At 36.3% G+C, this 25053-nt stretch overlaps 1 protein-coding gene across 11 annotated transcripts in view; it reads left to right on the top strand.

Annotated features, from left to right (window-relative positions):
• NRAP (nebulin related anchoring protein) overlaps window positions 1-25053 on the top strand; it is a 56963-nt gene that overhangs the window by 13967 nt on the left and 17943 nt on the right. For all 11 annotated transcript variants that reach the window (XR_014884889.1, XM_085230014.1, XM_085230013.1 and 8 more), the window contains 22 exons: window positions 368-472; window positions 974-1078; window positions 1966-2073; window positions 2881-2985; window positions 3261-3368; window positions 4809-4913; window positions 7345-7449; window positions 9451-9567; window positions 11149-11253; window positions 11773-11880; window positions 12570-12674; window positions 14576-14674; window positions 15188-15292; window positions 16191-16298; window positions 17175-17276; window positions 17678-17875; window positions 18092-18196; window positions 19825-19923; window positions 21849-21953; window positions 22397-22504; window positions 23118-23429; window positions 24401-24505. Coding sequence is in view for 10 of the 11 variants with exons in the window: in XM_085230014.1 (XP_085086140.1) it covers window positions 368-472; window positions 974-1078; window positions 1966-2073; window positions 2881-2985; window positions 3261-3368; window positions 4809-4913; window positions 7345-7449; window positions 9451-9567; window positions 11149-11253; window positions 11773-11880; window positions 12570-12674; window positions 14576-14674; window positions 15188-15292; window positions 16191-16298; window positions 17175-17276; window positions 17678-17875; window positions 18092-18196; window positions 19825-19923; window positions 21849-21953; window positions 22397-22504; window positions 23118-23429; window positions 24401-24505 (2622 nt within the window). In the remaining variant the exon portion in view is untranslated. The remainder of the gene's footprint in view (window positions 1-367; window positions 473-973; window positions 1079-1965; window positions 2074-2880; window positions 2986-3260; window positions 3369-4808; window positions 4914-7344; window positions 7450-9450; window positions 9568-11148; window positions 11254-11772; window positions 11881-12569; window positions 12675-14575; window positions 14675-15187; window positions 15293-16190; window positions 16299-17174; window positions 17277-17677; window positions 17876-18091; window positions 18197-19824; window positions 19924-21848; window positions 21954-22396; window positions 22505-23117; window positions 23430-24400; window positions 24506-25053) is intronic.

Genomic DNA, 25053 nt, shown 5'->3' with positions numbered 1-25053 from the left:
AAAAAGTCTAATCCAAAGACCAAATTAAAAAATTAAAAATTCTTTTAGAGCTTCATGTCAAATTTCAGGTCTAATATACCATTCCTTTACAGATGTGCAGCTTCATAATAGAACTAGTGTTAGGTAGAATATTGTTGTGTGGGTTACAAAACAGAGCTTTGACCTTAAAACTAAATCCAATTTTGTTGTGTGAACAGCACTGTTTTTGTTGCTTTGATTTGCTTTACTCTTTGGTTGCTGCAGTTCCTGCAGATTCCATACCACTGTGGACTAAGACTGCGTTGACCTTGTTTGTCTCCCTTCTCCTGGGAGTGATGTGTTTAGTCTGTACCAACATGCTACTAATTCCAAGTTAATTCTTTTGTAGGTAAAATACCGAGAAGAGAGTGAGCAATTCAAATCTGCCTTTCAGTGGGATGCGAGGTGCAGGGACATTGAAGCTGCTTATAAAGCCCAACATCTGGCCAGCCAGGTAAGAAATAACCTTCAAATCTCCAAGCCTTAAGCCCACAGGAGAACAGAGTTTTCCCTTGGCAGTCTGAACATTACAGGTTTATTCACAATGCTAAAAAAGCCAAATGCTTCTTGTTTAGCTGAACTATTTATGGCTACGTAGCTTGACTGTAGCTTAGAGTGCAAGAACAAAAAGTGGGAGAGGATGAGCATACCTACCTAGCAATTAGGCTGCTGCTTGTACTGACATACCAACATGTTTCTTTTCAACTGACACTGAAACTTCACAACAAGTGGTCTGATTCCGAGGGGAATTATTTGGGTATCAATCCAGGATCTTATGTCCTGACATCTTGATATGTGGCATTCTGAAGGTATGTGGAGGCCTTGTGCTATATGTCATCAGAGAGTAAATTTTGCTTCCACAGCATTGTGTGTTTCCATTTCTTCCTTTCAGACCATCTGCTCACTTTTTAAAACGAGGATACAGATTAGTAGTTACTTAATTTTTGTTTTGTAGAATGCTTACTATGCTGCCTATCAGGGGGGAACATCGTGGTACTCAGGAAACATGCCAGATCCTCAGATGGTCAAGATAACTCAGGCACAGAAGACTCTGAATGATGTAAGTGCATTGACATATGAAATAGATTCAGTTTCATGCCTGAAAAGTGCATCAAACTCAAACCTTCAGTAAAATGCTACCAAAAGAAATACTGACATATCTACTGCTGCATCAGGGGAGGTTTGGATTGGATGTTAGGAAAACGTTCTTTACCAGAAGCGTGGGTAAGCACTGAAATAGAATCCCCAGGGCAATGGTCATGGCCCCAAGTTGCCAGAGTTCAAGAAGTGTTTGGACAGCACTCTAAGACATAGGGTGTGAATTATGGGTTGCTCTGTGTGGAGTCAGGGGTTGGAAAGATGATTCTTGTGCAACCTTTCTAATTCAAGTTATTCTACTTCCATCATTAACAGTATTTAGCCATGTGAGTAATTAGTCACATAACAATGTTATTGCCTATCCTGAAAACCACACATTTTTATATTTATGTAACAGAGATGCACTTCAGCTATTATCAAAGATACCTGACTTGACCTTATATCTTTATCTTCGTATTCTTTTCCTCTCTAAAGCAGAACTTATGATAGAAAGCATGTGTTATTTTTCATGGAGTAGAATTTCCACTGACTGTCTTTCCTTTATAGGGGAAAATCTAAAGTATGACTGTCTCTGCCCTTACAATGGGTTAGAGCCCTAAATAATACAGAAAACTAACCATGGATTATAGATACGAAGGTGGAATGTTGGTTGGTTGGTTGGTTGGGGTTATTTTTTGTTGGTTTTTTTTTTTTGTCTCTTGTTTGATTTTGGAAGTAGGACATATTTCTACCTAACAAACTTATATGGTATAAGCTGCAGACCTTCGGCAAGGAGATGTTAAAAAGGTAATCATATTAAACTACAGTATGTTCCTCTGGAATAACAAAACCAAAATGTTAATTTTGCAGCTCCAGTATACAGAAGAATATGAGCTGCGTCAAGGCAAAGGCAGCTTTCCTGCTATGATCACTCCAGGTTATCAGGTGGCTAAGAGAGCCACTCAACTAAGCAGTAATGTAAGTGTTGGCTTTTTTAATCATTCATGACGAATCCTGGGTTTGGGCCATTCTTTTTAGACAGTGTACTCTATGATGAACATAGTTCTACGAAATAAAAGTCTAACATGTTGCAAGAAACATGATTAACAAACTACTTGCTTTGGGGAAAATAATCATAAAAGATAAATGACAATACAGACATTTCCTGGAAGATAAAACAACTTTTTTCTGTAATATATTACAACCTGAATAAAATCATGAGCACTCAAAAGCTTTTACTTCAATACTTTTATTTTCATTTGTTGGCTTTATTAATCTTTTTTTTTCCTCATCTTCTGATCTTTTCCACTCTCTTTATTATATGAAATTAAATATTGTTAATATTAAACTTAATTCATTCACAAGCTAAATTAGGTCATATATACACACAAAATTGCCTTTCTATAAAAATAACAATTCAACTGAAAGTGATCAAGTAAAAATAAATCCTGAACAAATGATTTTAAGGTATTACATTTTTTTCCTATACAGCCTGTATTGTTACCACAGTATGATCTTAATAGTGTCTGTTAATGTCTGTTCTTGTAATATTTTAATCAAATGTGTGGCTCACATAAATTTAGTATCATTTAAAACTCTGATTATCCGGGGCCACTTCTGTCTCCTTCCAGCATTCACTTTAAGGAAATGGAGACTTCAATATGCCTAAAACTCGACTCTGCAGCGGGGAATCTCTTTACAATTGCTGCTCACTTTCTACTGATAATTTCTGAGAGAGTAAATATATTTGCTACTTCTTGCTTGTAATATGCATCTTTCCCCCAGGTGGAATATAGGCGGGGACATGAAGAGAGAGTTTCAAAGTTCACCTCTGTTGTAGACACTCCAGATATACTTCATGCAAAGGCTGGAGGGCAGCTCGCAAGTGATGTAAGTGGAAAAAAATATAGGTTGATTCACTTTTGACTCTGAAAGTGACTCTTAAGATATTTATAGATCACTTGCAAATATGAACATAAAATAAAAACTTAATACGAGACACTTCGGCAGTTAACAGCCATTGAATGCTGGACTTTGTAACTTTAAGACCTGATTATGTGTGTAACCAAAATACATTTCTCTGATCAGTCCTGCTTGTTTTGTTTGTTTATTGCTGTTGTTTGTTCTGCTTTTGTTCTATTTTTTTTTTTTGTTTGCTTTTACAGCTGAAATACACTGAAGACTTTGAAGAACAGAGAGGGAAAGGCAGCTTTCCTGCTATGATCACTCCAGCTTATCAAATTGCCAAGAGAGCAAATGAATTAGCCAGTGATGTAAGTGTCCAAAGCAGAGTCTCTTTTTGGAAAGAAAATTCATTAACAAAATTGTTTTCTTTTTAAGTATAAGGTTGAATTTTATGCACAAAGGGAAAATCTTTTTGTTTGTGAATAAACACTGTGGATATCTGTGGGCAAATTTCTCCCCTTTACTCAGCCTCCTGTTACATGGTAGGTAGAAGGAAGACAATAAAGAGTCAGCTGAAGGTCTTTGATTTCATCCTGCCCAACCACATATCAACTAGAAGGGCTGAAGAGCAGTTCTAACTTACACAGTAGCTGCAATACTCCTTGGTGGCTTTACATCAGGGGAGGGCTGTGTTGGCTGGATTCTGCTTTGCCATGACTTACCGTGCTCCCAGTGACTCCTTGCAGCTCAGTGTCTCTTGTGCACCTTTTCAGGATGAGGCTTACGTGAGCCAAAGAAACAAGCTTCTTGAACACCAATTTTATATATTTGTATACACACAGATGCACATGTATGTGCATACGTTTGATATAAACAATTGCTTCCTATTCTACTAACTTTACTTTTTATTTTTTGTATGTGTGTGTTTGTTAAGCTCCTTGATGTACTGATCTTCATTGGCTTCCTTTTCCTTTCCAGAGCAAAACTACAACATCCCTCTAATCCTTAAAAAACATTGTAAAAGGATATCAGTATTGCTTCAGAATGCACAATCAATTGTGTTTTGTCATTGGAGAGTGAAAGTAAAGCTCTATTTGTTGGATAAGATAATATATTGTGCTAACTCAGTGGAAGTGAATTTAAAACATTATTAAGAGTCATCGAGGAGAATCAGAAGAGATCTGTAGTTCTGAAGGCAAAAGCAACTTACTCTAAAACATTTAAATGCCTTTGTTTGTCTTTGATCAGTGAAAGACCCTTTGTTAGCAAAGAGAAATGTTGATTAAAGGGCAGCATCAGGTTAAAGGCATTATTTTTACTTCAGCAGTAGTGCAAATCTTGGTCCAAATTTGAAGGTTGATTGCCTGGAATTCCCTTGATCATTGGGAGATGGATCTTTCAGAAACATTCCACTTTATTAATGACATGCAGGTGACAATGTTGCAAATTAAGTAGGAAGAAGTGCTCTGTGATTACCATGAATTTGCATTACAATTAGTTATGTTTTTTTTTTTTTAACTTGAACATCAGGGATTAGCCTCTGAGAAGCAGGGGGTATTGAATACACTGAACTCCTGGTATGGGTAAAAATGGCAAGTCCAACATTTATTGTGTGTGTTATTAAGTATACCACTATTGTTGTTATATCTTTAAGTGGCATATCTGACTTCTGAATATTGGTGACAATAGGAATTATCAACATGTGTGTGCCATTGTTTGTTTTTTATTATACAATATCTGTGGACTGGGTTAAAACTCATCCAGATGATTGTTTTCCATTTATTTATTTTTTTAAAAAATCCTTTTAGGTAAAGTATCATCAAATGTATGAAAAAGAAATCAAGGGAAAAGCCAGCCATACAGCTGAAGCAGATGTTACTTTTACAAGAGAAAATGTGGATCAATATGGCCAGGTATGCAGCATCCAAGAGATCACTGTCATTGCAGATCCTCATGTCGGGTCATTTGGGTTATGGGAGGATAAGTCCTACTGTGGCAAATCTTATCTGTGTACATGAATGCACTGGGCATTTCTATTACAGTATATTTATGTATCACACAAATGTGTTCATATGTGAAAAGTTTTCATTCTGTTGAAAATAAAAATGTAAATTCAGCTGGGAGAAAATGTGAAAGGGTCATGAAATGATAGAAAGTTAGTTAAAGTAGTAAAGGATATTTCTCCTGCCATTATTTTAAGAAATCGTAGAAGCTTTGCAGCTCTGAATATGTGCAAGTTTTCTTAGTTGTTGGCTCTTCTACAAAATTGGTATTGTAAGACTCACAAGTTGTAGTTCTATGTATATGGAACCAAATAGGCTTTATTTCTGTTTTAGTCTTCTTCTTAGTTTCATTTATTTTTAATTGTAATACAATTATTTTTGTGGTCTGCCAAATAGCATCTGAAGTTCTATTCTAATTAAGGTATGCCTCTTCCATGGAAATAGCAGAATTAAATGGAACTAAATACAGCTAAATGGGTTTTGAAAGGAACTGAATAATGTTTCTGTATAAAAGAAATTATATGGTTAGTTTAGTTTCTCTTCCTAACTCCTTATCAGACCTATATTCTTCGGAAGGAATAGGAAGTACATTGTTCTAAGACATTTGGGAATTTTTCATTGCTTCACTGCTTCTGCCCCACCTTACATCTTTGTGATGTGTGAAAAGCATTCCATCTTTCAACAATATGAATTTAGAAGGAAGTCTTCAATTAGTTTCTATCTTTTGAGTTCCTACAAGTTTTAGTAAGAATAAACAAATAAAATGAGTTTGAAAAAGTGCTAATTGCATCTTCTAGGTTTGGAATGCTTCTATCATTTGAATTAATTTGTCTTTCCTTCTTTGAAAGTATCTTTGAAACTTCAGTCACAGTCTTCAAATTTAATTTGAGCTCTAATCTTAATAGGCTGGATTCTGATATTTTTATTCAAATAAAAGTGAGGCTCTGAAACTAATAGATTTCTCTGAATTAAGTATGACTTAACATGGGTAAAGTATCGGAGTTTTAACAGTCAAGATCATGAGGCTACATTATACATATTGCATGTGTGCAGATATGTGTGTACACATACATGCATCAGGCAGTTTAAAGAATTTACTGCATGCTGTTTTAGTAATTTTTGAAAAACTAGTTAAAAGTTAAAATTAATTATTTGGAACTTTAAAATGATGTTTTGGAATATGAGTGATATTAGAAATAATATAAAATGTATTTGAGGAAGTTGCAAAAAAGAGAAAATGACAATTTAGTCTGAAGAATTCAGGCTCATGGATGTCATTTTAAAAGACTAACTCAGCTGATGAGTCAGAGATATATATATATTTTACTTTCTGTGCCTGTTTATAGAATAATTTGGATGCAGTATCTATGTTGTTCCCAGACTTAGATCTGACCTATCATATCCTGTGATATTGATGTTGCGCAGAATTGCTACAATGAATTGTTTTGCACTGAGAAGACACCAGAGAGATCCCCCAAATATTTATAATAATTTCTATCTATGGTATATTCTCCATGATACTCCTGACATGGCACAGATTTATTTATTTATTTATTTATTTTTAGCTTACATTGGCTCTTTGCCACAAAGAAAAACAAAATATCACAGAGAAGACACATGGCACTATACCTTACTTGTGTATATGCTTATCACCTTCTCCCCAGATCTGGAAAGCTTTGAGGTGGTCATTATGTAATACCATGCTAAGAAAGTTCCAGTATTTTGCCATATCAAAAGGCTTTTCAAATGGTAAAATTTATTTATAGTTTAAATAGAATAACCCAGAACTTTTTTTTTTTTTTAATCAAGCAAATTGAATTTTGTGAGTTTGTTCCCAAAGTAGCTTACCGCTGTAATATCTAGGTATTTATGTTTCTAGAGAAGCATTATGTTTTGGTTAGTTGTGATGTGAGGAATGGCGATGGTGAGGTCAAGAGATTTCTATCAGGCTCCCACACTAAACTTGGGTCAAGATCTCCTGGCTGCTCAAACAGTTACGTGTTTTCCCAGGTTTTTTTTTTTCAGGCAAGTGTATATTAACAAAGACACGATAGGAGATATTACATCTCTAAGATTTAGGGTAGAATTAAAACGATGCATGTAATTATACACTTGAATGCTATGTTGACCACAGCTAATTGTTAACTACATTTCTCTTGCTGGCACAATTAATTTGGTGGATATTTCATTCTTAAAGTTGATAATCTTACTTTCTCTTTTGTTAAAAAAGTAATAATAACAAAGTAATGAACCTTACTGCTAGCAAGGACTATGGGGTTTTGTGAAATCATCTGTGACACCACCATACATATATGTGATGAATAAACTGATTTTTCCTCAGGATTATATGAATGAGTATGAAGAACGCAGAGGGAAAGGAAGCTTTCCAGCTATGATCACCCCAGCTTATCAAAATGCCAAGAAGGCAAATGAATTGGCAAGTGATGTAAGTATGAAACCCAGATCAATACCATTCATAAACAATTAAAAACATCAGTTTGTTAGAGCAGTGCTCTAGAAGGAAAATGCTAAAATTACACCTGAGAAGTAAACAAGGATGACATTTCACTGTGTTGCTGGGAACTGGATAGCTCAAGGGATTAATAATATCTATTAATAAAAGGGGATGCAGCTCCAGCTTGTGTGAGGGAGGAGGTGGAAGCAGTGACTAATGGGGATCCCTACTGTTAGGCTAACCCTCCTGGCAAATCTGCACCTGTATTATTAATGAAACCTTCAACTGCCTTAATCATGCTTTGGACTACAGTGGTATATTCCCAGTAGTGAATAAATAGAGGATGAATGAGCTGAACTGGTTTGATATTTTGATGTATCATGCCTCCAGCGCAAAGCCACTCATATGAAGTGTGACATTGTCACCACATAAGGCTTAGCTTGTTTCTAAGCTGTTGATTTTTAGTTTTGGGCGATAAGCTGAAGAATTGGCAAAAAAAGATGGTGAAGTGTGATTCCTGCATGGAGCCCACTGATTAAAGAGCTTCAGTCCTGCTTGAGGAGACTGTTCCTAGCAGTGACAAAAATGAGGTCGCTACCCTGTGGCTGCTGTGAAGGGTTCCTTTGAGTGACAGACTCTGTTTGTGAGGACACCTGCCCCCCTCTGAGACTATCTGACCTGATGGGCTCAGTCTGTGTTTTGGGAAGTTAACAGGTGCTTGAGCTTGTACTAGCCTGGACCAGATGCTAGCAGTAAACAAGAGTGGAAGAATCGGTGACATTTAGTTGCTTGAGCTTACAGATAGAGACCAAATTAAAAACCTGAGACCTTCCATGACCAAATCCCATACGACAAACTCAAATATTTCATGTTTAAACAGGGGATCATTAACAACTCCAGCTAAAGATGGCAGTTCCATATTTTTTTCAAACTGTGAGTGGTCAGCAGTGTCCTTATTTATGTTGATGATCTTGAAGGTCTTCCAATTTACATGATTCTATGAGTCTAATTCTAATATCTGCAGTGAAGGGATGATTTATAACAGTACCTAGCTGGAGTACTCACCATGCAACTTTAATGTCTCTAAAGCCTGTGAAATGGTGAGCAGGCTTGGAAAATAAAAAGAAATAATAACTTTACACTTCAGCACATTTCAAGTAATTTGTTATTTTGTACATTATGAATCTGCTTTTAAAAGCATTGCTGTGAGATGAAGAACACAAGCATCTCCTTGTGTGCAAGAAAGACTGGAATATATTCACAGAATTACAGAATTGTAGGAGTTGGAGGGGACCTCCAGAGATCATCAAGTCCAACACCCCTTTCAAAGCAGGCTCAAGACAATTCCAAGCAGGGTTTTGCTGGGCAAAGCCTGGTAAAGGCCAACACAAATATTATGTATCATTACCCATCCTAGCTCAATTTAAGTCCTCATCCAGATGCCTCAGTTAATATAAGACATACCTTATCTCAGTGATCTCAGTGTTGACTTGGTAGAGAAATATAATTGCTTTAAAAACTTTAAAAGTGGCAAAAAGATAAGGCTTTTTCATAATGCTGGTTTCTACAAAAGGAAAAAAAAATCACAGAAAGCTTGATAACTATCTGTATGTAATTCTTAGAGCAGAATTCTAAAATTAAAGAACTGACAATTAACTTCACTAATAGAAAAGCACACAAGCTCCAAGCAGTTTCTTGTCATGAGTCTGCTAGTTATCTGTTTCAGCTATGAACAACAACCAGTACTGTTGGATCTATGTAAAGAAATAGGTTAAAAACTGCTTTGTACTGTAATGGCTTTGCAGGAATTGTTTTGGCTGATTTTATGCCTGGTTTACTTCGGGAAATAAGAATTTGCAATCTTTCAACTTTCTAAATTCTATTTTCTTATGAAAGCAAGAATGGGAAAAGCTGTATTGCAACTTTTATAACCAGTCCAAAAAGCAGCACTGAAAAGGTAGACACTGTTTTATAATTTTTCTTACTTTTCAGATAAAATACAAGAAAGATCTTTCCAAGATGAAAGGTGCAGCTCACTTTCACTCTCTAACAGCTGATGACAACCTGGTCCTTAAACAAGCCCAAAGTGCTAACAAGCTTGTTAGTGAGGTAAGTGATCTGAAAAATGGTGTAAGAGCAGCTCACGCAAACTTTTGCATCTGATGGGTAAGGACTATAGATTTTAAAATCTTTTGTTTTTATTGTTCCTTGTGTAGCAGAAATTCTTTGTGTAGCGCAGTAACTGGAAAGGAAGGTGCAAGAACAGATCTTTAAGTACTGTTATCTGGCCCTTCCAGTGATAGGTATGGGAGCGTGGAGTTTATACCAGGAGAGCGCTTCTAATTCTGGTTATGTGGAGAAGAGAAATCTAAGAAAACTCTGTACTGTGCTCTTAATGTGCTCTGAGGTTATAAGCATAAATGGTTGTGGATTATTTGGGAGTATATATTACAGTGTTTCAAAGAATGTTCTGGTTGAAAGTGAGAAATAACACCAGCAGAATCAAAACTGTGTGCTATATTGTCAGCGCAGGTTTCTGTTTTCTTCCGTGATGTAAGAGACTGACTTGCTCATAATGCATTCTTCTGCTAAGCAAAGGGAGATTGCTAGGGAATCCTCACTAGATTATGAATTGTTAATTTATTTATATTGTCATACAAGCTATAAAGCTATTAATAATTGTGAGTTCCTAGAGGTTTCCCATGGCACTTTAAAAACTTATGCTCTTGAGGTGTCAAAGAATAAAACCTTCAATAATGAAAACCCCCTGGAAGTAGGACTGGAAGGGGCCAATGATTTCTGGCTTCTCCTGTTTTGGCATAGCACTGTATAATCCTCTTCTTCTAATTTCCAGCCTGTATTTATTCCTGTCCATTTTATTACTAGTGTGTTTTGTGCCAACATTGCCCTTTGGTTTATAAAGTTCTTTTCCCTGCATGATTATCTTTCTGAGATGCTTGCACACGTATCATTTTCTCTCAGCCTTTGTTTTCCCTGACTAAGCAAGCGAACTTCTCCTTCTCTCTTGGTCTTTCACTGCAGCTGTTACAGGCTGAGTGCATATTCCTTGAACAGGAATGACTGTCAGAATGCATGAGTTCCTGATGAGATCTTGCTGGATCCTGGTACATAGCATGCACGCTACCCAGTGCCTGCTGAAAAGAACTCTTTTTTCTTCCTGCTTTGGACTTCACTTACCTTCTTTATGGCTGAATTATTTTGGCATCTTGCCGTCCTTGTCTGATCAGCCTATATATGAACCGTTTCCTCTTTCTTGGGCCTTCCAGGCAATGAATCCTTAAAGCTCAGGTTTTTGTGGCTAGTTTCTACATGTATTAACCTCCACGTTGCTGAATTTAGTCCCAGTCCCTCTGAATATCCCTGCTTCAAAGCAAAAGAACTTAATAAAAATATTAAACCAATTACTCTGAAAAATTATGCTAGTAAGCCTTTTCCTGTTCAATCCTGAGGTCTGTGTAGATTAAATTGGTAATATTTTTTTCTTTTGTCTATAAAATGAGAAGTGAAGATAAGAAATTCATCCTCATAGTAATTTTCACAATATGTTTTCTGATAAGAGAGATGCATCAAAATGTTTGAACAGTAGTCCTGACTAATCAGCAGTGTGCAAGGGAACTCAATAGAGCAATTTAACATTTTATCATAACTTTTTTCCTTTTGTATTCTAAGGTGGAATATAAGAAGGATCTTGGAAACAACAGAGGGTACAGCATTAACTACTGTGATACTCCACAATTCAAGAATGTGAGCAAGATCTCAAAATACACCAGTGATGTAAGTTTTCAATGCCTTGCGTGGTTTGTTGAAAGCTTACCCTGGTAGCAGCTGATGGTAGGGTAGATCATTTATCTTGTTATTGTTCCCTGGTTGGTGAGAACACTGGGTGTACACTGGGCTTGGTGAAAGCTGCACCAAAACAATCTACTTTTGGTAGATGATTCATTTGTACAAATATTGTAGAAATAATGCTCATTTGCATTATTTATTCTAGTATTTACTTCTGGTGAAATAACTCACAGCAGTAGAATGTGGAGGTACTTTCTGAATGTGGCATCCAGGTGGTCTGAAGAATGTACAAAGAACATCTTTTACCATAGGAAATTCACTGAGTATTCTAGGCTTTGTTTTTAGAAGTGCTGAGGTTGTTTGTGAGCTTGTGAGTTTCTGTAGTGGCGCAACATTGACACACCACAGCTGTAGCCATTTTTTTCACTGCTGTAACTCATAGAAACACATGGAAAAAACTAAACAAGCTTTACAAACGTTTTTTTGTTTGTTTGTTTTTAAATACAGATTAAATACAAAGAAACATACCAGAACCAAATGAAAGGTCATTACATGGGTATTGGCATGGACAAGCGAATGTTACATGCCATGAAGGTGGGCAGCTTGGCAAGCAATGTAAGTCTTTTTAAATCATACTTCTGTAGTCATGGCTTTCTTTATTTTATTTTTCCAGAATTAAACTGATGGTAGAACTTAGGTTATATTGTAGTGAAGATTTGAAGGATAGATATGTTGAGAAGAGATTATGGAAACCCTTTTGTACTGCACAGTGTGGGAGAGACTGAAATAAGCAAATTCAGTGATCTGGCAACATACTGAGCTCCTTCAGTTTTCTTTGACATCAGTAGGATGCTGAAGGTTGCTTGCTTCCCTCCTCCAGGGTCGGACCTTTGGTGAAAAAAACAGCCTTTAATAAAGATTTCTGGATTCCAATTTAATTTACTGGGTTAGTCAAGAAGCTATTTCGTTACATACCATTCCTTCAAGTACATTATTTACAAATCTGTAAGAAGCTTGAGAACTAAGCAGAAAGATAAAAGAGATGTGTCATAGGTGGAAGTTAAGTTAATGCTCCCACTGTTGGCATTGGATTAATTGAGGAGCTGAAAAAGAATCAATTAGTGGCTAAACTATGCAAATAATTTCATTTTCTTTGTCACTCACGACACTGAAATTACTTTGTTTCCTGCATTTAATATTAATATTATTGTTTCTCCTTTCCTCTTGACTGATAATTATTCAAACAAATGACAGCCTAAAAAAAAAGAATGATTTTTTTTTTTGTTGTTCTCTCTGTGTTTCAGATAGCCTATAAATCTGATTACAAACATGACGGTGTTGACTACAATTACCCAGCTACTCTCACTCCTTCATATCAGACAACAAGGAAGTTGGTCCCTTTGAAAGATGTAAATAATTTTATGGCTTTTTTTACATGGCTTGCATGGCTCATCATCTCTCTGTAGGAGAGGTAGTGATAGATTGTGTATGTCAAATGATGATTTAACCATGGGAGAAGACAGCTGGTGATTAAAAAAAAAAAAAAAAGGTTAAAGCAAAAATGCAAGGAGTTGAGAGGCTGAGAGGAATAGTGGTGCCACCTCCTGTCATTCGCTTCAGTTGAACACAGTGGGACAAAATTAGTGCTGCCCCACACTTACGTTCTTCCTGGAATCATAGAATGGCTTGGGTTTGAAGGGACCCTAAAGATCTGCTTCTAACTCTCCTGCTGTGGGTATGGTGGCCACCCTCTAGATCAGAGCTTAGGACTCTGTCCAACCTGGCCTTGAACACCCCCAGGGATGGGGCAGCCACATCTTCTCTGGACGACCTGGGGTATTTTTGAGGAATTATTTGATAAGCTTCAATTATAAGATGAGTTGTTGCCTCTTGAGCAATAATTTCAGTTTTTTCTTTGAAAAGACTTTAAAAAGGTTTGATTTCTTACTGTGTAAGAGCTGTATCCTCAAAGACTTCAAAGTAAGCATATTAGCTATCAATAAGCAGATAAATCCTGGGACTATTTTAAAGTAATAGGTGATGATTGTGACTAGTACAACAGGCTCTGTGGCCAACTGATTTTTGGGTTCCAAAAGCAGCTTCTGACTAAATTGTACAAGAACAGGAAGTGCTGAAATGTTTAAAGCAAGTAGAACTAATTTCTGTAAGTTCAGGTTTGGTGGACAGTCATCTTTCTCCTTAAAAAATCATAAGCAGGAGTATACATTTTCAGTAAAAAAGAAATGATCTCTTTCTATGGAAGTAAAATTCTTCTTGTCTGCAAGGGAAGCAAATCAAATGTTTGATTTTGTTGTACTTTGATCAATTTTGAAGTTCTTTCCTAAATGTTATCATTGTGTCAGAAAGAAGAAAGTTTGTGTAAGGATACCTGAAACAGAAAGGAATCACAGCCCACCTAACTGGAAACGAGTGTTCTATGAAACTAGGTTTATGTGATTTGCAATGTTTGCAAAGTGGCGATTAAGTACAGTGAATATTGACCTTGGCCAACAGTGAATGATAATTGTGTTCTGCAGCGTAAAACCTTTGGCAACAACTGGTTTAAAAGAAAGCTTCTTCGTGATTTGTAATCTTGTATAATTTTGGGTTTAAATATGTTTGTTGTTTTTTGTTTTTGTTTTTGTGGTTTTTTTTGTTTTTGTTTTGTTTTTTTTTTTTTGTTTTTGTTTTTAGTAGTTTAGCGTTGCTGTCACCGTGTTAATTTATTAGGAATTTTGTGGACTTCAATACCATGATTGTTATTAATTTTTTGTTTTCTTTTGTAAATATATGGTTTTCTTCTCTCATCTTGCACACAAAACTTACTACATAGGGAACTTTTGTGATTACTGAGTTTTAATCTAATAATTAAAGATAATGCATGAGAGTTCATTTGCTTTGTACAGCATTACATTGGACAGACCTATTAATAAAAAGGAACATTATAACTGTCTTTTAAGATAATCTGATCTGAGTGATGGTAAGAAATAACGGTTTTATATGAACGCTTTAGGGGACTAATTGTGTTTATGAATTTGTTGTTTTGAGGGAAAGGGATTATAAATGAAGCTCATTTTCAAAGTGAAATAAAAACTGTGACCTCAAACTAGGAAGTCTTCAGAGCGTTAACTGCAGATCTCATCCAAGAGATCCTGGTATTTTTCTCCATCTCAGCTTACTATGATTTACGTTATGATTTTGCTGGGAAAATAGCTAACAAAACTTTGTCTACTCAATTGCTCATTTTCCAGTCTGAACATTACCTCCCTTACTAAATATTCTCTTTTCCATTTATTTAATTTTAAATTAGGTAAACTACAGGCAAAGCATAGACAAGATGAAGTATAGCTCTGTTGCCAGCACTCCACAAATTGCTCAAGCCAAAATAAATGCTCAGCAGCTCAGTGATGTAAGTTCTGTCAACACTGGCCATCTTTGTTTATTAGAATTATCTCATAATTTTATTTCATAGCATTTGAAGCACTTTAATGTTTTTATTGTTGTTGGATATTTGGCAGATTTACAACCAAAAGAATACAAGTTGAATGAAACTACTTACAGAAACGTAGCAGTCACAGCAGTCAGTAGATACAATATTTTCTTCCACTTTTAACAGTTTTATTAGTGTACTTTGTAAGGAATTTATCTTCTGTATATTTATTAATGCATGATTTGTAAAAAATCAGATATTTTTTACTTACAGATAATCAATAGTTACTCTATTTATGGAATAGTTATTCCAATTCCTAGTACCTATGAAAAAGTTAAGATTACTGTAACACCTATGATGTTCTTACATCAAACATAACACATGACACCAGTAGGCTGAGATTCAGCAGTAGTCAATCAATGCCATCGGTCTATTCTTTAACGAATAAAAAATAACTGAGTTTGATTTTGATTTTTTTTCAATTTATGGCAGTTGAACTACCGAGCTCAGTATGAGAAGACAAAAACAAATTACACTCTACCTCAGGACATACCTCAGTTGGTCAAGGCCAAAGCCAATGCAGAATTATATAGTGAGGTAAGTCAAGTTACGTGGAAATATTTGTACACCATACTTAAGTATGGTGATGCTGCTAAACATTTTTTTCCCCAATATCTTTTCAAATGCCTTGAATTTGTTTAATAAGTCAATGTTCACTTCACAAATTAGCTACTTCTGTACTGGTGTTTGTAGGAAGAACCGACATTTATGCAGTTCTAATAATTGAAAGGCTACTTAAGTCTGTGCAATGAGTCATAGCGAATTTGTTGAACTTTAGTCAAACCCACTTTGCTGCCATTCCTCGTTCTTCACAGTATGTAGTGACTTTCTTAGAGACTTGTGTGTTAAAATCAAGCACTTACAGGAGAGCCTTAGTTTAAGGAGTTAAACTAAAGAATTACCAGGCTTCAGACCACATGAGTGCCAACTTTTGAAAGATCTCAAACTAAGAATGCCCTCTAGCACCTCACTTAAAGACCTGTGGCTACAGTTAGGCATTCTATGCAGGAAACATTGCTACATCTAGGTTAGGAGGTATGGTGGAGGAAGAAAAATCCTGAAACATGCAGTGTGATGTCTGATTCTAAACACTTCCTCCCTAGAGATCAGCTCCTACTAATCCACAATATTTGCATATTTAAAAAAAAAAACAACGCAAATGCTTTTGGAAACCTTTCCTTCCTCCATGACACTTTAAAGCCTAGAGCTATTGGAGCATCTTTGAGAATTTGAGGTGACTTTAAACTCCAAGCATAAAGCTATTGACTCAATCCTAGCCAATTAATTAATTCAAATTATAATGAACTGTGAGTTAAGTGGGTTCTAATTTGTGGGCAGAGAAGATTTATTGTTCTGTTTTGCTCTTAGTAATTCTCATGTTCAGTTAAGATACTGTGTGTTGTATAGTGACGTGTTTCTGTCTTTCCTTTGTCAGGTTAAGTACAAAGAAGGCTGGGAGAAGAGCAAGGGCCAGGGATTTGAAATGAAGCTTGATTCCTTGCCTTTACTTGCTGCCAAAGCTTCAAGGGATCTTGCAAGTGATGTAGGTTACATTTAATTACCTAGGAATTATTCTTTACATAAGTTGCTGTAGCACAGGGAAATAAAACTTATCTCTCTTCATCTGGGTTTTTAAGCCCTGAATTTTACTGTCATACATTCATCTTTCTCAAAGGCAGATGAACAGCTGGAAACTTCCTTAGACTGTTCTGTGAAATTTCACTCTCTGGAATTTTTTTTTTTTTTTAATATAAATGTACAGAAGGAAGCAAAGTTTGCACAAGGTCAGTGGGCTCAATCCTCCTATAGTAAAACTTAGTGTTTTGAATCATTTATATTTTCAAAAATGCTATCATCATGCACTGCATATTTCTTTAGTCTGCTTCTTTAACATTAAATAAAAAAAAAAAAATCCAAACTAGCTATTTTTAAATGACTTCTTCCACAGTTCTTCACCTGTGGAAAGGAAAAGGAAGAAATTTTGCCTGCAGCTAGAAAGCGCTCAGTACTGAAGATGATTCAAAAATCTATTGAGAAAAGAAGAGTTTTATGCTCATTCAGCTGTCTTCCCACCTCATTAAGAAAATCAAGTCTTGCTTGGTTTTTCCATGATTGATTTCTTATCTGGTTCTTAAACCAAAACATAATTTAGCTATTCAGAAGACGAAGTCTGTAAGAAAATGCATCTCAGAGGACTGAGCTTTGAAGAACGAGGTTAAACGTAATATAGATGAGATTTGTCCTTCACATTTGGGAATTTCTGAGAACGTCTGAGATATGCAAAGTGACAAAGTGCAAATTGGAATAAAGCTCTCTGAATTTTGACCACCCAAACAGACAGTGAAAAACATATTGCTTATCTCTGATGCAAATGAAAAAATGTGCTTTGACTTAAACTATTTTATTTTATTTTTTACAGATTAAGTATAAAGAAGAGTATGAAAAAACAAAAGGAAAAGCAACTGAAACAAAAGATTCAAGACTTTTGCACTCTCTGCAGGTGGCCAAGATGAGTAGCGAGGTAAATTATTTATTTCTCTTACTCAGAAGATGTTATCCATAATTATGAGTCTTTCAGCAATGGTACGTGACTTGTTTCTTGCCTCAGACTGTTAATATACAAAGATTACACAGTACATTTGTTCTTGTAGGTGATTTTGGGTTGGTGTCCTATTAAAACCTCAACGCTTCAACAGAGAACTTTCGTGCAGATAGAAGTATATTGTAAACTAAGATGTATTATAATAATCTGCAATATTAATTCTGCTGTGTCATGGATCTCACATGGGACTTGGTTTTAATATTTATTTATTTATTTTAACTAATCTTCATAAAGAAACAAACAAAACTAGAGATTTAAGATAGGTTTGTATTTGCAGTGCAGTGGTACAAACAAGTTATTTTTGTTCCTACTTTTTCTAGATTGCCTACAAAAAAGATTTTGAGGAGAGTAAGACCCATTTCCATCTCCCTATGGATATGGTAAACCTGAGGCATGCTAAGAAGGCCCAAGCACTTGCTAGTGACCTGGATTATAGAAAGAGACTCCATGAATACACAGTGGTTCCAGAAGATATGAAGACAAAATGGGCCAAGAAGGCCTACGGGCTCCAAAGTGATGTAAGATGGTATAAGCTCAGCTTAATTTTTAATGCAGTATGGATGTGTGTAAACTTCTTCAGAATTTGATGCTATTTTTTATTTCATGTGGACACAATCAGTAGCACTTCTTAAATGGCTTTGACATGTCTTTGAAACTGGGAGGTGTGCTCATGTTCACACCCAAGCATTGTACTTCTGTCCCTCATGTCAGTAACTGTTATTTTTCTTCAATAGCTTCAATATAGGGCAGACCTGATGTGGATGAAAGGAGTTGGATGTATTACAGAAGGAAGTCTTAATATACAGCAAGCCAAAAAGGCAGGAGATTTGGTCAGTGAGGTAAGCAAAGTGCTCAGCTTTCTGTCTGTTGTTTATTCAAAGGCTTATACATGCTTATTATGCTATATCATGTGGAATGAGGTGAGGAATTCTATACTGAAAGATGACAGTTTAGACACCTACAGTGTAGGTGATCCTGGATTCAGTGTTAAAAATGTTTTCTGATGATGCAATTACTGATTTCCCTCAAGACTGTGAGCAAAAGGCCCAGTAATTGTACTTTCATCTCTGCACAATAGGAATGTGAATTAAAAGAGCAACACGGAAAGGAATCAGAATTTCCTATGGGATCTGCTACATGTAGTGTGTAGACTTTTTAAGGAATACTGCTGAAAAATTAGATACTTGACAGTCATGCTTGGCAATTTCCTTGTTCTTAACAAACAAGGACTGTAAGTTTCCTGGCAATTTCAGCAGTGCTACGTTTCATTCCTTTCCCTGGTTAATTCACACACTGTTGTTACCCTTATGGAAGTACATCTCTGCAGCTTCTTAGCTATGGTTGAGTTGTTTCACTAGTGCTAGGAAAACTAGAGGATAGAAGGGTGAATAAATTAAGGGAAGTTTCACAAGAAGGATAAAACCCCTCTTAGTTTTGGAGGAAGGACAAGAAGCCAGTGAGTTACTGGAGATCATACTCTGATACTTTGAGTCTTTGACAGCCTCTCACTGCTACTGCAAGGGGAAAAAAAAGTACATCTTAGAAGCAAAAGGAGAGCAGCAACTCTCAGATCCAGTGTCTTGCTAGAGATAGACTTACATCTGCTACTGTGATGTGCTGTATTAGTAATCACTTCCACAATTACTTAATCCATAGTGGTCTGCCTTTTGGCCTGATAGAGCCCTGAAAAGAAGAGATGGCTGACACTCACTTAAACTGGTTATAGTGGTGGATATTATTTTAGAGATCTCTGTTGCCCTATGGTGACTGGCATTTTGTCTTTGCAAAATGTCACTATGTTGTGCTCCATGATATGTGACAAAACACGCTGGTTTTAATCTGCCTCCCTCCCTTCCAGGTTCCTAAAACAAAGCGATGAGCACCTCTTTGAAGTGCTGCATGCTTTTTTAACTTTTGTTTTGTGTTTCTCTAGAGGAGTCACAGCATAAACTGATCTGTTCATCCATCAGTTCAAACGGAATGATTTCTCTCCTGAAATGCCATATCATGAAAAAATGCATTTAAAGCTCTCCTAGGTGGAATGCCCCACCTTATTGTGGAACTATTAGGATAAGAATTTGACTAAAGTATGCAAGAAGTGTTTGCCTGTCATTCTGTTGCCTTGAAATGGTGTTCTGAAATTCCTTTTACTGTCTCAGATAGAGGTGCTTAACTTGCTCTGAAGTGAGCAATGCATAAGGCTTGGGCAGAGACATAGATACAAAACAGACCTCATCCAAAGGCTGCTGATGTCAATGGAAGTTTTCCAATCACTTTAGTGTGTTCCAGATGTAAAGTAAAGCAAAATGGAATAAAAGTAGTGCAAGTCTTATTTATCAAACTAGAAATAGTATTCGGTATGAAAATTTGTTCTTGTGAGTAGATTTTAAGTACTCTATCAGTCATGTGCTTGTGGGAAGGTAAATATTGCAGCAGCTTTTGTATAACTTGCTTTAATTTGATCCAGAAAAAATACCGACAGAAGGCTGATGCTCTGAAATTCACCAGTGTGGCTGACAGTTCTCACATCAAACATGCCAAGAAAAGCCAGGAATTGCAAAGTGATGTGAGTCCTTCTCTTTACAAATGTTTTTCTCTTAATGGTAATTCCTGAGATATATGTATACTGAGGGTTGAGAAAGGGGAGGCAGAACACATCGTTGTGAAACTTTACAATATATGAAAGTTTAAGTTCTTGAGGTTTATTTCTAAGGATTTTTGTTGATTTCACGAGTTCTCCCACTGAATTCTCTAAACTAGAACAACAGCAAATCAATGGGAATGGAGATATGCAAGCCAGGCTTTCCACAAATGGTGTCAATAGCCAGAGAAAGAAAGGGAAATCCTCTTTCAGAAAGCCTCTGCAACAACCTTGTGGGTGATGCAAGTGAGATTCACGGATGAATGAAAAGCTTTCATAAGAGGTTTTCTAAATTTTCCTGTGACATTAATGTACTCTGCACAAAAGTGGGTTATCTGTGAGAAAGTAAAAGGAAGCAAGCAGGGGGAAACAGTATTGTCAGTATTCAATCTGAGTTTTGAAACCTTGGAGTTTCAAAGCAAAGCAGATGTCAGCACAAGGACTAAGATACGCTCACACCAGGTTCTGTATTTCTCTCCACTGATGGCCCTGTCAGACTGTGTAATACTATATTAGTGTCTGTGTTTGGTGCCACATTCTTTAGCTGTTCCTGCTAAGGAATTTTTAGTAAAAGAATTAAGTGAGTACATTTTCCCAAAACTGATACTTTCAGGATGCTCTCTATCCTTCCCTGGGCCCTTGTGACTCTGGCAGATGGTATTTCAGAACTCCTGGCAGCACTTGGCTGAATGCAACTTACTTTTGTAATTCCAGAAGAAAAGGAGCCTGTTGTTAAAAATCACTGACCAAATGATTTTGTAATAGAAGTAACCTGTTAACCTTTTTTTTTTTTTCTTTCTTTTAATATGCCATGCCTTGAACTGAAGATGCTGTCAGCACCTCAAATTGCTACATGAATGAAGTGTTATTGCTTCATGATTGTCATGGCTTTTTTTTGTTTGTCTTCTTCAAGCAACTACCTTGTTTCCTTTTTTTTTTTATTCCTCATATCAGTGAAAAACAGGCACTTATTTGGATGAGTGTTATCTCAGAGATAACACTAATATGAATAGGATGAGAATGTTGGTCTCCTGATTCCCATTACTTATCTTCTATTTACTCTATAATGCTACCTTCTTGTATGAGTGTTGAAGACGGAATAGTAATGCTGGATTTAGAGCTCTATAGTAGGGATATATATATTTTTTCACTCTGAGATTTAAGAAATTTAACACTTCGTGAAATGGGACATTTTTTCATAGCTTTTCAGTAACTCTCCCAACGGCTTCATGGGGTTCTGAAACAGGGCAACAAATTTCTCAGCTGAAGTTGCCCTGAGATGTAAAATGGAAATGTTTGCTGCTTGGATCATAAAAGGTCCTTGATATTTTCATTTAAAGTTGGAATGGTAGTCCTTGCTGGAATATTATGTCTGCAACTGTATTTTGGTCACATGTTTTCTCTGCAGATAGAATTGCTTAGTGCCATTTCGTGCCTAAAATTCACTATTTTTATTAAGCTACTGTTGTTTATTAAGCTACTACTAAGTAGTAGCTGCCATTAAATATTGGAGAAAATATATTCTTGCAGATGTTTAATACAGATTACAAATTATCATCAGATTTATGATCAGTTAAATAACTAACTTTTGGAACGAGAACTGAAGTATCCTGATATGCATGCTATTTCTCCATTTCCTTGAATTTTAACCAGGAGTAATTTGTTTATCTTGGCTCTATGGGTTAGCTTTTAAATTGAGACTCGGGGAAAAAAAGTAATGATGCTAAAGACTAACTCACCAAATAAATTGAGTGAAACAAATCCTTGAATATTTAGGGTGTTTTGACCATTGTTTCTTCAAAATTAAGCATGGACTATGGTTGTTGACCACACTTTACTTTCCGAGACAGGTTGCCTACAGGTCAGGAAAAGAGCAGTTTCTTCATCAGTACACCATCACCAAAGATGACCCTGTCTTCTTGTTGGCCAAAGCAAATGCTGCCAATATCAGTGAGGTACTGTGTGAGACCGTGGATTGTATTCTCTAAGCCCTGTGAATAGCTGCTGTTGAAATGGTGTTTGTGTGGGTGGAAGTCAGACTCTTTCTATGAGAAGGTCCAACTGTTTTAAATGTGAAAACTTTATGGTCAATTTGTTTTTGATTAAATACTTATCACATCCCCTGCTCTGAAGACTTGTCACTTTTAGAGTTTGAAGCTGTGTATTTTCCATGTGCTTACCTTCACTCAGATGAAGGCATACTGAGAGTTTCACTGGAGCCAGCAAGACAGTGGGGTTACAGTTTGCACACTGTGTAAGGAAAGATAGCAAGTGATGAGAGTAAGATCTGATTCTTAAATGTATGGTCATGAGTGTATAGTGGTTTGATATTACTTCAGAGATTTCACAAATAGAAAATATTGGCAGTAGTAAGGACACTGTGTTCTTTTCTCTTTAGAAACTGTACAGAAGTAGCTGGGAGAAGCAGAAGGAAAAAGGATTTGTTCTTCGTCTGGATGCTTTGTCATTCTTGACAGCTAAGGCAAAGAGGGATCTGGCAAGTGATGTGAGTATGGATTCCATCAAAGTTCTTTAGTCTTAAGACAATTGACAGTCCAGGTTGCTATCAGAGTTATGAGGATGTGTCACATTTCTTCCTGTACCTGAGCCACGCTCACTTGATTCACGCTAAGGAGCAATGGAGGAGTTCTCTGGTTGCCTGTTACTGTGTAATTATTCAGAAGGTTTGCTCTGAGCAATTCTGAGTTATTTCTCACATGCTAACTATCTTTTACTATTCTTATTTGACAAAAGGTTGAATTTTAGTACTTGAAGTGGAATTCTGCTATGAAACAAAGTGACAGTACGTTTCTGCCTGACCAGAAAATGTCTGAAAGAATCTTCTGACCTCAGAATGCTCATTTTCCTTAGGATAACCAACAGTAAAAGATTTCTTAGAGATTTTTGAGAATGAATAATTAATGAGAAAGCTTTTATTCTTGGTAGACACTTGCTAATTTCTAAGGCATTCCAGTTCTTTCTTGCAAATGGACTTCTTAGGTCCTTGCATTGAAGATCCAGTATGTCACAATGCTGATAGAGAGTTGCATTGCTACAAGTAGAGCTGTCAGTTTGGTAACTTAGATGATTTGAATCATGGTGTATGTTTTTCTTCACAGATTAAATATAAGGAAGGTTATGAGAAGATGAAGGGTAAGCTGATTGGAGTAAAAACTGTGGAGGAAGATTCAAAGATGGCTCATTCCCTTCAAATGTCAAAACTGCAGAGTGATCTGGAGTACAAGAAGGCATTTGAGGACACAAAGAATCAGTTCCAGGTCTCCCTGGATATGGCTAACCTTGTCCATGCCAAAAAGGCTCAGAATTTGGCTTCAGATAAAGGATACAGAACAGCCCTCCATCATTACACTGTTTTGCCTACTGACAGGAAAGTGGCATGGGCCAAATGGGCGTACGGATTGCAGAGTGATGTAAGTGCAGAGCTTACTGAGTTTCAGTGCCTTTATTCAACTCCTTCAGATACTTAGTGCTGAATTTCTTTATGTGTTGATGCTTTCTGATGCCATGACGTGTACTTAATTTTTCAAAACTTAAATAGTTAATACGAAAGCAGTAATAATTAACCACCTATTTAACCACATTATGATTCACTTAATATATACATCAATTAGTATGTCTTACCTAATGCACAGGGAGGTTAGGTAACATAAGTAAAATGGTGATAAGATTCCATATGGAGACCATGTACTCACCTGAAGTGATCAGATGCACTGTCTGACACTGTATGTGGTTACTATATGGCAATCTGCCATTCTGAGGTCTTAAGTTAGAACTTTTAAAGGAAACTAAGATAGATATATTTTCAGGTTTTGTTAAGGTGCTGGTGCTGAAATGCTTCCAACTTCTTTGAGAAAACTGCCTCTAGAACTTTATAAGCTTTTGCAATTTAGTAGGCTGTTGGTAGGAGGCATTTTGTGAGGGACTACATCTGTACACTTGCTCCTTAACGTCACATGGAGGAAGAAAAAAAGGCAACAAAATGCTTTCCCTCCAGAATAGAAAAAGAATAGTGGTTAGGAAATGTTAATTGTCAATTCATATCATTGCAAATCATTAGTAACCTTCTAAATAGCACACACCAGATGCTATGCACAGCAGAATCAAAGTTTTTTGCTAAGTTAGAGCAAAGACTACAAATAACAGTAAGGTATAGACTACTTTTACTATTTGCCTTGTAAAACATGTGCACTAGTGTTAGTCTTAATACTGCTATCTCGTTTTGTAATTTATTTTGCTTTCCTTGCAACTATGCAATAGTGAATAGAACACAAGCAGGAACTAATTTGACTTGGCTGTAGTTCCTGAGATGGCTGAATATTTAAGTGGCATTTTAAGTGTATGAACACCAACAATAGGATGATTTTTTTTTTTTCTTTGTCAGAACCGATATAGAGCAGATTTGAACTGGATGAAAGGAGCTGGATGGATAGCCACTGGGTCATTAAATGTGGAGCAGGCTAAGAAGGCAGGAGAACTCATTAGTGAGGTGAGATTTCATGACAGCATGCAACAGAATTTGCTGCATAATGTCTGCAAAATGTCTGTATAAAATTAAAATAATTTCCACTCAAAGGGAAAAGAAAAAGGCATACCACATGAAAGCCCTCAAAACCAGGGATAGAACTAGTAATTAGAGGGAAACCAGATACCAAACACACACCAGTAGGAGTCCATATAGCCTTTGCAAAAACAAAGTAGGTGACAAATGATATTATGAATAATAATGGCAATCAAACAGTGCTCAATTGCTACCCACTAGCCTACCTTTTTAATGAAGCAAAACAGGAGAGATGATGAAAAGATGTAGTCATTGGACTGAGAACCTTCTTTTGTAACAGATACGTGTTCCTTCTTGCTCCTTTTTGAGATATATTCACGTTAGCTATTGAAATTCATATAGGTATCTCTGTATGTAGCTATATATATATATATACACTTCTGAGTAGTTTTCATCCTTATTTTCTCTATAACCAATGCCACTTACAGGTAAGGCAAGCTCTAGAATCCTTTGTGCCATTCCCAAGAGGCCTTCAA

This window comes from Meleagris gallopavo, chromosome 8, assembly GCF_905368555.1.
Source record: "Meleagris gallopavo chromosome 8, MGAL_WU_HG_1.1, whole genome shotgun sequence".
Taxonomy (NCBI): domain Eukaryota; kingdom Metazoa; phylum Chordata; class Aves; order Galliformes; family Phasianidae; genus Meleagris; species Meleagris gallopavo.
This window is presented reverse-complemented; position numbering and strand designations above follow the sequence as displayed.